Here is a 13,164-nt window from a genome sequence, read left to right as displayed (position 1 = left end):
GAGCCTCTAAAAAACCCAGTTTGGACCAATTCATGGTGGAGGGAGCCTCTAAACAGCCCAGTTTGGGCAAATTCATGGTGGAGGGAGCCTCTAACCAGCCCAGTTTGGACCAATTCATGGTGGAGGGAGCCTCTAAACAGCCCAGTTTGGGCAAATTCATGGTGGAGGGAGCCTCTAAACAGCCCAGTTTGGACCAATTCATGGTGGAGGGAGCCTCTAAAAAACCCAGTTTGGACCAATTCATGGTGGAGGGAGCCTCTAAACAGCCCAGTTTGGGCAAATTCATGGTGGAGGGAGCCTCTAACCAGCCCAGTTTGGACCAATTAATGGTGGAGGGAGCCTCTAAACAGCCAAGTTTTGGGAAATTCATGGTGGAGGGAGCCTCTAACCAGCCCAGTTTGGACCAATTCATGGTGGAGGGAGCCTCTAAACAGCCCAGTTTGGGCAAATTCATGGTGGAGGGAGCCTCTAACCAGCCCAGTTTGGGCAAATTCATGGTGGAGGGAGCCTCTAACCAGCCCAGTTTGGACCAATTAATGGTGGAGGGAGCCTCTAAACAGCCAAGTTTGGACCAATTCATGGTGGAGGGAGCCTCTAAAAACCCCAGTTTGGACCAATTCATGGTGGAGGGAGCCTCTAACCAGCCCAGTTTGGGCAAATTCATGGTGGAGGGAGCCTCTAAACAGCCCAGTTTGGGCACATTCATGGTGGAGGGAGCCTCTAACCAGCCCAGTTTGGACCAATTAATGGTGGAGGGAGCCGCTAAACAGCCCAGTTTGGACCAATTCATGGTGGAGGGAGCCTCTAAAAACCCCAGTTTGGACCAATTCATGGTGGAGGGAGCCTCTAAAAAACCCAGTTTGGACCAATTCATGGTGGAGGGAGCCTCTAACCAGCCCAGTTTGGACCAATTAATGGTGGAGGGAGCCTCTAAACAGCCAAGTTTGGACCAATTAATGGTGGAGGGAGCCGCTAAACAGCCCAGTTTGGACCAATTCATGGTGGAGGGAGCCTCTAACCAGCCCAGTTTGGGCAAATTCATGGTGGAGGGAGCCTCTAAACAGCCCAGTTTGGGCACATTCATGGTGGAGGGAGCCTCTAACCAGCCCAGTTTGGACCAATTAATGGTGGAGGGAGCCTCTAAACAGCCAAGTTTTGGGAAATTCATGGTGGAGGGAGCCTCTAACCAGCCCAGTTTGGACCAATTCATGGTGGAGGGAGCCTCTAAACAGCCCAGTTTGGGCAAATTCATGGTGGAGGGAGCCTCTAACCAGCCCAGTTTGGGCAAATTCATGGTGGAGGGAGCCTCTAACCAGCCCAGTTTGGACCAATTAATGGTGGAGGGAGCCTCTAAACAGCCAAGTTTGGACCAATTCATGGTGGAGGGAGCCTCTAAAAACCCCAGTTTGGACCAATTCATGGTGGAGGGAGCCTCTAACCAGCCCAGTTTGGGCAAATTCATGGTGGAGGGAGCCTCTAAACAGCCCAGTTTGGGCACATTCATGGTGGAGGGAGCCTCTAACCAGCCCAGTTTGGACCAATTAATGGTGGAGGGAGCCGCTAAACAGCCCAGTTTGGACCAATTCATGGTGGAGGGAGCCTCTAAAAACCCCAGTTTGGACAAATTCATGGTGGAGGGAGCCTCTAAAAAACCCAGTTTGGACCAATTCATGGTGGAGGGAGCCTCTAACCAGCCCAGTTTGGACCAATTAATGGTGGAGGGAGCCTCTAAACAGCCAAGTTTGGACCAATTAATGGTGGAGGGAGCCGCTAAACAGCCCAGTTTGGACCAATTCATGGTGGAGGGAGCCTCTAACCAGCCCAGTTTGGACCAATTAATGGTGGAGGGAGCCTCTAAACAGCCCAGTTTGGGCACATTCATGGTGGAGGGAGCCTCTAACCAGCCCAGTTTGGACCAATTAATGGTGGAGGGAGCCGCTAAACAGCCCAGTTTGGACCAATTCATGGTGGAGGGAGCCTCTAAAAACCCCAGTTTGGACCAATTCATGGTGGAGGGAGCCTCTAACCAGCCCAGTTTGGACCAATTAATGGTGGAGGGAGCCTCTAACCAGCCCAGTTTGGACCAATTAATGGTGGAGGGAGCCGCTAAACAGCCCAGTTTGGACCAATTCATGGTGGAGGGAGCCTCTAAACAGCCAAGTTTGGACCAATTAATGGTGGAGGGAGCCTCTAAACAGCCAAGTTTGGACCAATTAATGGTGGAGGGAGCCGGAGCCTCTAAACAGCCAAGTTTGGACCAATTAATGGTGGAGGGAGCCTCTAACCAGCCCAGTTTGGACCAATTAATGGTGGAGGGAGCCTCTAAACAGCCAAGTTTGGACCAATTAATGGTGGAGGGAGCCGCTAAACAGCCCAGTTTGGACCAATTAATGGTGGAGGGAGCCTCTAAAAACCCCAGTTTGGACCAATTCATGGTGGAGGGAGCCTCTAAACAGCCCAGTTTGGGCAAATTCATGGTGGAGGGAGCCTCTAACCAGCAGAGTTGGTGGAAATCAGGGTGGAGGGAGCCTCTAACCAGCAGAGTTGGGGGAAATCAGGGTGGAGGGAGCCTAGTATTAGCAGAATTGTGCAACGCTTATGGTGGATGAGTATGAGGATGCGGAGGAATTGGAGAGGTTGAGTACAGACATGGAGTTTCATGTTGGGGTGCTTTACACAGGTGGGCACAAAAATGACGGCTCTACCCAGTGGTGGTTCATTTTTATCAAAGTGAGCCGGTCGGCACTCTCAGCTGACAGACGGGTGCGCTTGTCAGTGATGATGCCACCGGCTGCACTGAACACCCTCTCAGATAGGACGCTGGCGGCAGGACAGGACAGCACCTCCAAGGCATATAGGGCAAGTTCAAGCCACAGGTCCAACTTCGACACCCAATACGTGTAGGGCGCAGAGGGGTCGGAGAGGACAGGGCTGTGGTCGGAAAGGTATTCCCGCAACATGCGCCTATACTTCTCACGCCTGGTGACACTAGGACCCTCCGTGGCGGCACTTTGGCGAGGGGGTGCCATCAAGGTGTCCCAGACCTTAGACAGTGTGCCCCTCGTTTGTGTGGACCGGTGAGAACTTGGTTGCCTACTGGAGGAACTGCCCTCCCTGCCGCCAACGTCACATGCTGGAAACATCTCCATCATATTCTGCACCAATTGCCTGTGGCAAGCATTGATGCGATTGGCCCTCCCCTCTACCGGAATAAAAGACGAGATGTTGTTTTTATACCGGGGGTCAAGGATAGCAAAGATCCAGTACTGGTTGTCCTCCATGATTTTGACAATACGCTTGTCGGTTGTAAAGCACCCCAACATGAACTCAGCCATGTCTGCCACAGTGTTAGTTGGCATGACTCCTCTGGCCCCACCGGAAAGTTCAATCTCCATTTCCTCCTCATCCTCCATGTCTACCCATCCGCGCTGCAACAATGGGACGATTCGAAGTTGCCCGGAAGCCTCCTGTATCACCATCACATCATCGGACAACTCTTCTTCCTCCTCCTCCTCCTCCTCCTCCTCCATTAAACGCAGTGAAGCGGACAGATGTGTGGACCTACTCTCCAGCTGTGACGGATCGGATGCTATCCCTAACTCCTCTGTGTGATCTGAGTTATCCCTGATGTCAATCAGGGATTCTCTCAGAACACACAAGAGCGGGATTGTAAGGCTCACCATCGCATCCTCAGAGCTCACCCTCCTTGTGGACTCCTCAAAGACCCGTAGGATGTCACAAAGGTCTCTCATCCATGGCCACTCATGGATGTGAAACTGAGGCAGCTGACTTTGTGGCACCCTAGGGTTTTGTAGCTGGTATTCCATCAAAGGTCTCTGCTGCTCAACCACTCTATTCAACATCTGAAACGTTGAGTTCCAGCGTGTGGGGACGTCGCACAAAAGCCGGTGTTGTGGCACATGCAGGCGTTGCTGGAGAGATTTTAAGCTAGCAGCGGCTACTGTCGACTTGCGAAAGTGGGCGCACATGCGCCGCACTTTCACCAGTAGCTCTGGAACATTGGGGTAGCTCTTTAGGAAACGTTGCACCACTAGGTTGAAGACGTGGGCCAGGCATGGAACATGTTGGAGTCCGGCAAGCTCCAGAGCTGCTACCAGGTTCCGGCCGTTATCACAAACGACCATGCCTGGGCCCAGGTGCAGCGGCTCAAACCATATTGCCGTCTCATCGAGGAGGGCATCCCTCACCTCGGAGGCAGTGTGCTGTCTGTCCCCCAAGCTGATCAGCTTCAGCACAGCCTGCTGACGTCTACCAACGCCAGTGCTGCAACGTTTCCAACTCGTAGCTGGGGTCAATCTAACAGCGGAGGAGGAGGCGGTGGCGGAGGAGGAGGCGGTGGCGGAGGAGGAGGCGGTAGAGGAGGAGGAGGAGGGGGGTGTTCTTCTCGTGTCCCTGCCAGGAATGTTAGGCGGGGAGACGAGGTACACCGGGCCAGTTTGGGAAGCAGTCCCAGCCTCAACTACATTCACCCAGTGTGCCGTCAGTGAAATGTAGCGTCCCTGTCCGCATGCACTTGTCCACGCGTCGGTGGTCAAGTGGACCTTTGTGCAAAGCGCGGAACTAAGGGCCCGCCTGATGTTGAGTGACACGTGCTGGTGCAAGGCGGGGACGGCACACCGGGAGAAGTAGTGACGGCTAGGGACGGCATAGCGAGGTGCCGCAGTTGCCATCAGGTCCAGGAAGGCGGGAGTTTCAACAAGCCGGAACGCCAACATCTCCTGGGCCAGCAGTTTAGCGATGTTGGCGTTCAAGGCTTGCGCGTGTGGGTGGTTAGCAGTGTATTTCTGCCGCCGCTCCAATGTCTGAGAGATGGTGGGTTGTTGTAAAGAAACGCCTGATGGTGCCTTTGATGGTGCAGGAGAAGGAGATAAGACAGGACCAGGGGAGGATGAGGTAGAAGTCAACAAAGTGGCGGAGGCAGATGAAGTGGTGTCCTGGCTCGTCCTCTGGAGTGCATCGCCAGCACAGTCAGCAGTGGCAGTGGCAGAGGCAGAGGCAGTGGCAGAGGCAGTGGCAGTGGCGTGAACGGCAGGCGGCCTTTGTCCTGCCGTTGCTGCCTGCCACTGATTCCAGTGCTTGGATTCCAAATGACGGCGCATTGAAGTGGTGGACAGGTTGCTCTTCTCAGAGCCCCTAATAAATTTCGAGAGGCAAATTGTGCAGACAACACTATATCTGTCCTCGGCGCATTCCTTGAAAAAACTCCACACCTTCGAGAAACGTGCCCTCGAGGTGGGAGTTTTTCGGGGCTGGGTACGAACTGGAACATCTTGGGAGATTCCGGGTGTGGCCTGGCTTCGCCTAAGCTGCTGACCTCTGCCTCTGCCTCTAGCTACCCTTTTTGGTGCTGCACCTGCCTCAACATCCACACTACTTTCCCCGCTTGACATCCCCCCTGTCCAGGTCGGGTCAGTGTCCTCATCATCCACCACTTCCTCTTCCAACTCCTGTCTCATCTCCTCCTCCCGCACAATGCGCCGGTCAACTGGATGCCCTGACGGCAACTGCGTCACATCATCGTCGATGAGGGTGGGTTGCTGGTCATCCACCACCAAATCGAACGGAGATGGAGGAGACTCTAGTGTTTGAGCATCTGGACACAGATGCTCCTCTGTTAGGTTCATGGAATCGTGACGTGGAGAGGCAGGTTGAGGGACAATGAAAGGAGCGGAGAACAGCTCTGGGGAGCAGGGACAGTTTGGGTTATTGTTCTGTAAAGCTTCGGAATTTTGGGAGGAAGGAAGACAAGACTGTTGGGTAATAGGAGGAGAGGAGGCAGAGTCTGACTGGCTGCTGGACAATGTGCTGTAAGCGTTCTCTGACAGCCATTGCAAGACCTGTTCCTGGTTCTCGGGCCTACTAAGGTTTGTACCCTGCAGTTTAGTTAATGTGGCAAGCAACCCTGGCACTGTGGAGTGGCGCAATGCCTGCTGCCCCACAGGAGTAGGCACGGGACGCCCTGTGGCTTCACTGCTACCTTGCTCCCCAGAACCATTCCCCCGACCTCGCCCACGGCCTCGTCCACGTCCCTTTCCGGGAGCCTTGCGCATTTTGAATTCCTAGTTAGAAATTGGCACTGTATACCAGTAGTAAAAATTGTGGGTGCACGTAACCCCAATATATTCTTTGAATTACCAGTCAGAAACTGGCACTATATGGCAGTAGCAAGAAATGAGGGTATTTGTATTCCCAATATATTCTTTGAATTCCCAGTCAGACAATGGCACTGTATACCAGTAGTAAAAATTGTGGGTGCACGTAACCCCAATATATTCTTTGAATTCCCAGTCAGACACTGGCACTATATGGCAGTAGCAAGAAATGAGGGTATTTGTATTCCCAATATATTCTTTGAATTCCCAGTCAGACAATGGCACTGTATACCAGTAGTAAAAATTGTGGGTGCACGTAACCACAATATATTCTTTGAATTACCAGTCAGAAACTGGCACTATATGGCAGTAGCAAGAAATGAGGGTATTTATAACCCCAATATATTCTTTGAATTCCCAGTCAGACAATGGCACTGTATACCAGTAGTAAAAATTGTGGGTGCACGTAACCCCAATATATTCTTTGAATTACCAGTCAGAAACTGGCACTATATGGCAGTAGCAAGAAATGAGGGTATTTGTATTCCCAATATATTCTTTGAATTCCCAGTCAGACAATGGCACTGTATACCAGTAGTAAAAATTGTGGGTGCACGTAACCCCAATATATTCTTTGAATTCCCAGTCAGACACTGGCACTATATGGCAGTAGCAAGAAATGAGGGTATTTGTATTCCCAATATATTCTTTGAATTCCCAGTCAGACAATGGCACTGTATACCAGTAGTAAAAATTGTGGGTGCACGTAACCACAATATATTCTTTGAATTACCAGTCAGAAACTGGCACTATATGGCAGTAGCAAGAAATGAGGGTATTTGTATTCCCAATATATTCTTTGAATTCCCAGTCAGACAATGGCACTGTATACCAGTAGTAAAAATTGTGGGTGCACGTAACCACAATATATTCTTTGAATTACCAGTCAGAAACTGGCACTATATGGCAGTAGCAAGAAATGAGGGTATTTATAACCCCAATATATTCTTTGAATTCCCAGTCAGACAATGGCACTGTATACCAGTAGTAAAAATTGTGGGTGCACGTAACCCCAATATATTCTTTGAATTCCCAGTCAGACACTGGCACTATATGGCAGTAGCAAGAAATGAGGGTATTTGTATTCCCAATATATTCTTTGAATTCCCAGTCAGACAATGGCACTGTATACCAGTAGTAAAAATTGTGGGTGCACGTAACCACAATATATTCTTTGAATTACCAGTCAGAAACTGGCACTATATGGCAGTAGCAAGAAATGAGGGTATTTGTATTCCCAATATATTCTTTGAATTCCCAGTCAGACAATGGCACTGTATACCAGTAGTAAAAATTGTGGGTGCACGTAACCACAATATATTCTTTGAATTACCAGTCAGAAACTGGCACTATATGGCAGTAGCAAGAAATGAGGGTATTTGTATTCCCAATATATTCTTTGAATTCCCAGTCAGACAATGGCACTGTATACCAGTAGTAAAAATTGTGGGTGCACGTAACCCCAATATATTCTTTGAATTACCAGTCAGAAACTGGCACTATATGGCAGTAGCAAGAAATGAGGGTATTTGTATTCCCAATATATTCTTTGAATTCCCAGTCAGACAATGGCACTGTATACCAGTAGTAAAAATTGTGGGTGCACGTAACCCCAATATATTCTTTGAATTCCCAGTCAGACACTGGCACTATATGGCAGTAGCAAGAAATGAGGGTATTTGTATTCCCAATATATTCTTTGAATTCCCAGTCAGACAATGGCACTGTATACCAGTAGTAAAAATTGTGGGTGCACGTAACCACAATATATTCTTTGAATTACCAGTCAGAAACTGGCACTATATGGCAGTAGCAAGAAATGAGGGTATTTGTATTCCCAATATATTCTTTGAATTCCCAGTCAGACAATGGCACTGTATACCAGTAGTAAAAATTGTGGGTGCACGTAACCCCAATATATTCTTTGAATTCCCAGTCAGACACTGGCACTATATGGCAGTAGCAAGAAATGAGGGTATTTGTATTCCCAATATATTCTTTGAATTCCCAGTCAGACAATGGCACTGTATACCAGTAGTAAAAATTGTGGGTGCACGTAACCACAATATATTCTTTGAATTACCAGTCAGAAACTGGCACTATATGGCAGTAGCAAGAAATGAGGGTATTTATAACCCCAATATATTCTTTGAATTCCCAGTCAGACAATGGCACTGTATACCAGTAGTAAAAATTGTGGGTGCACGTAACCCCAATATATTCTTTGAATTCCCAGTCAGACACTGGCACTATATGGCAGTAGCAAGAAATGAGGGTATTTGTATTCCCAATATATTCTTTGAATTCCCAGTCAGACAATGGCACTGTATACCAGTAGTAAAAATTGTGGGTGCACGTAACCCCAATATATTCTTTGAATTCCCAGTCAGACAATGGCACTGTATACCAGTATTAAAAATTGTGGGTGCACGTAACCACAATATATTCTTTGAATTACCAGTCAGAAACTGGCACTATATGGCAGTAGCAAAAATAGTGGGTGTATATAGCCCCAATTCTATTGCTAGGGGACTTGCAGGGTATTTCTGGGGTGAAGGTGGGGGGGCACACCGTTGGAACGGGTATCGGGGGTATATATCGGGTATACGGGAATACACTGACAGTGTATTCCATTCAGGATCCTGGGAAAGCTGGGTTGCGGCGATTGAGCCCGTCAGTGCCACGTTACACTGACAAGCTTCTCCCTGGAATTTAGCTCTTATAAGAGCTGTTGGTTGTCTTCTCCTTCCTATCCTAGCCTGTCCCTGCCTACCCAGAATCTAAGCCCTAGCTAGCTGGACGGAAACCTCCGTCCTCGGTGAATTGCAAGCTCAGAATGACGCGAACCTGGGCGGCGCTGTTCTTTTAAATTAGAGGTCACATGTTTTCGGCAGCCAATGGGTTTTGCCTACTTTTCTCAACGTCACCGGTGTCGTAGTTCCTGTCCCACCTACCCTGCGCTGTTATTGGAACAAAAAAGGCGCCAGGGAAGGTGGGAGGGGAATCGAGTAATGGCGCACTTTACCACGCGGTGTTCGATTCGATTCGAACATGCCGAACAGCCTAATATCCGATCGAACATGAGTTCGATAGAACACTGTTCGCTCATCTCTAATGGATATATTTAGTTGCTTATTGAGAAGACAGGGAATTACAAGGACTTTTTGGCTTTCACAAGTATTACTCTATAGACTCCATGAGATATCAACTTTAAGGGTTGACATTTACGGCATATCCACAGTTTTGGTTGTGTTGACATCTTTCGGGGTTTCCGCCATGAGACTCTGTGCTATTGGGTAAAATGCAGGAAATTTGTCTTCATAACCTAAATCTGACAGACCCTGTAATAGTCAATGGGATTTGTCAGATGCCATTGGTGTCCATCATGTAACAACTTTGACCCCATCTTGCCATGCCATCAGACCCAGTACAGTTCGGGTAGTTTATGGGGGTATACTTCAATTTACAAGGGTTTTTTTTTTTTAAAAATTTATCTAGCACTTTACTATTGGAACTTACCATACCAAACACATAATAAGTGTCTTTGTTCTCAGATCTGGGATCCTAAACAGATCTATCATGTTGCCGGATTTAGTCTGTTTTTCTTCTTGTAACTTCAGAAATAAGAACAGTAAAAATACTGTAAATCTGCTGTAATACGTATCAATAACCTTTACAATTATTTTACTAAAGAGGTTATCCCATTACAGATACTTAAATAGGGAATATGTCTCACATCACTGGGGGTCTGACTTAAAATAACCCATGCCTCCTCCATAGGAATGATATATATACAAAAGAAGGGCCCTGACAGGTGGCGGATAGGCAACTAATACATTCCCCCCCTTCCCCCTCCATCGCCTATAGGTAATATTTGCCCATTTTCTACTAATGACACAATAAACTAAGCTTTTATTCGATCTAATAAAAGATAAATAATAAAAACAGTGACGAATGTCTAAAAACAGCTACACACAGAACCCCGCGCATCCCATAGATTATAATGGGGTTCACTGGGTTTCTGCCGATTTTATACTGGAACCTGCGAAGATAAAAGTCCTCCTTTACCCTCTGCCAATTTTAAGTGGAATCTGGGACAGAGTCTCCTCCAGAGAGAGTCCAAAAAGAGTAGCAAAAAAGCGGGCACTCACAACAAGAGCGCTTGATAAAAACGATTCAGTCTTTATTTCAACATTCCATAAAAGTAGGGAGGAGGCACGCCTGAATGGACCCGAGTGACCGTTCAGGCATTCCTCCGTTCAGACGTTCCTCCGTTCAGGCGTTCCTCCGTTCAGACATTTCTCCGTTCAGACGTTCCTCCGCTCAGGCGTTCCTCCGTTCAGACGTTCCTCTGTTCGGGCATGACTCCTCCCTACTTTTATGGAATGTTGAAATAAAGACTGAATCGTTTTTATCAAGTGCTCTTGTGGTGAGTGCCCGGTTTTTTGCTACTCTTCTTGGACTTTATTTACACTGTTTCCAACTGTAGAGCACCACCAAGATAAAAGCATTAGTACAGGCTGCAGTCCGAAGTTGGTCTTTGTCTTTGTAGTGCCCCCCTTTCTGTGCTATTTCTCCTACAGAGAGAACCTGGTTAGTTCTATTGTGTCATTGTTGAAAATGAAAACTCTATGTGAATGAAAGAGAAGGACACTCCGTCTACATCTATGTGGCTGCCAAGGTTACGGTATTGGGGTACCTAAGAGTCGTAGCCCCGGTGATGTTACACTAAAGCCGGCTGCACATGACCGCTAACTGGAAGCCGTGAATGAACAGCATCGGTGCGCTTGGGTAGCACACAATGTCGGAAAAACCTTCTTGACAACACACTGACCAGACATACGTCTCCAAGAGAGCTTAATTCTTATCCTGTGTATAGGGAATACATTTCTGTAATAAGACAACCTTTTAACCCTCTGCCTCCTCCATGATTTTATATCAAATCATCTCACCTACCCTTGGAAGGAGTGTCCAGTTATTATAGTGTTGTACTAGGGAAGATGCTAAATTGGTTTTCCAGTCCTGTAGTGTTTGTGAAGAGGGAAAAGCCTAAGCAGGTTGACATTACTGGCTAAGAAGGATAATGTGGCCCCCATATTCAAGGATCCCACTGAGCCTTGATAGGTTTTCTCTATGATACAAGGGACAAAGTCCAGCTTCTCGGACGAAACACGCGTCGGGCGTTCTCCTCAGATGGTATGGTACATCACTGGAGGGGGTATTCACTGTGGCTATTAGTGCCTCACTGGGGTCTGGTTATGTAATCATTCATCAAGCTCTGTGTATTTAACCATTATAGGGTATATATTAGCTTATACACCTTGATCAATTTGTACTAAGAACCTCATGCTCAGTATTGTAGAATTTGCTGAGAAGCACTAGATCAATGTATAAGACTGGGATGTGTGGGCCATGTCTTTCTCTTTTTGCATATAACTACCATTGGGGCAAGGCAGGCAAGTGCTATGGGGCCCATGGAGAAAGGGGGCCACAAGTTCCTCTCACAACATCTCAATCTCTGCTAGACATGTACCCAAATTAAGGAGATAATTAATCTTTAAATTAAAAAGTGACAGTAGGTCAGAATATAGTCAAACATGGGAGGCTATGAAGTCAGATGGACTAGTGGACTCAGTGGTCAGCACATTATTGTTGTAATTCTTGCTGAGAGTTTTCCATTATCCAGAGAAAATTTCTACAACTACTGTCCTTCTTTACGCTGCATTTTCTTCCTTGAAGGTGGCCCCAATTCTGTCTTTTGCTATCCGGCCTCATGGTGTCCATGTACACCACATTGAATGCTTACCTGTTGCAGTATATCGTCAGATATCTCCCGTTTGTTCATGCGTGCTGCTTTCTGGAGCAGAATTTTTGCTTTTTCATTTTTGCCTTTAGTGAGAAGCCACCGGGGAGATTCTGGAAGAAACCTATGTGATATTATAGCATAGTTGGTGTCACGGGTTAAAGAAAACTTTAGGCAAACCAAGCAAAGTAGACATAGATGACAAGAAGAACCTTTCATGTTTTCTTCAAGATGGAAAGACTGTTGTAAGGGCAGAATTCAGGGACAAACTCTAGGAATATGTAACCTGTGTAGTCACATAAGGTATATTGTTTGTGATAACTGAAGGGTATGCTACTAGCCATGATGCCCTTTGGTATCTGGCATTTGCCTACAAGATCTCACACTTGTGCCTGCACATTTAGAATGGATGCAGCTTCATACTATAGTCCCTGAATGGGCAATGTTGTTTGTACCCTACATGACTTTATAGTACACCATCCAATAGAAGCTAATACGAACGGGAGCATATAAATCTAGATCAGAAGATATACCGTATTTTTCGGACTGTAAGACGCACTGGACTATAAGACGCACGGTTTTAGAGGAGGAAAATAGGGAAAAAAAATTTTGAAGCAAAAAATGGTAAAATATTTAATATATGGGAGCTGTAGTTTTGCAACGGCTGCAAGGCCACATTGACAGGTGACCCTGCAGCTGTACGGGGACGCATAGAGTGTTTTTTTTTTTAGTAGACCGGGCATTTTCGGACACAGGGATACCTAATGTGTATGTGTTTGACATATGATTTTCTACTGTTATATATATTCTAGGGAAAGGAGGGATTTAGAACTTTTATTTCATTTTTTTATTATATATTTTTAAAGCTTTTTTTTTTTTTTTCTTTTACTTGAACCTGCAGTCATTTGATTGCAAGTCCCTGTATTGCCATCTATGGGACATTCTGTATATTAGTATTACGGATGGTCACAGACCTTCATTAGGCTCCCGGCTGTCACTCGAACAGGTCGGCTCCTGCGATATCGCTGCGCAGGAGCCGGCCTGCAACTTTACAGGTACGGGGCCGGTGGGGACCGGCCCTGGGGGAGAAGGGGCCGCCAATACAGACCCGGCATCTGCTGTACTAGAGAAGCGGATGCCGGCAAGGAATGGATGCCGGCACAGGTGCCGGAGCCTGAGACATCGCTT

General features: G+C 47.3%; 1 protein-coding gene across 1 annotated transcript in view; it reads right to left on the bottom strand.

Moving 5' to 3' along the window:
* The window catches only part of LOC142200849 (solute carrier family 22 member 13-like), a 38,336-nt gene that overhangs the window by 3,415 nt on the left and 21,757 nt on the right, over positions 1-13,164 (bottom strand). Inside the window, exons 5-6 of the mRNA XM_075271493.1 lie at positions 11,980-12,100; positions 9,693-9,787 (exon numbers count right to left, since the gene is read on the bottom strand). Coding sequence (XP_075127594.1) covers positions 9,693-9,787; positions 11,980-12,100 — 216 coding nt within the window. The remainder of the gene's footprint in view (positions 1-9,692; positions 9,788-11,979; positions 12,101-13,164) is intronic.

Source organism: Leptodactylus fuscus, chromosome 4 (assembly GCF_031893055.1).
Source record: "Leptodactylus fuscus isolate aLepFus1 chromosome 4, aLepFus1.hap2, whole genome shotgun sequence".
In the NCBI taxonomy this organism is placed as follows: Eukaryota; Metazoa; Chordata; class Amphibia; order Anura; family Leptodactylidae; genus Leptodactylus; species Leptodactylus fuscus.
This window is presented reverse-complemented; position numbering and strand designations above follow the sequence as displayed.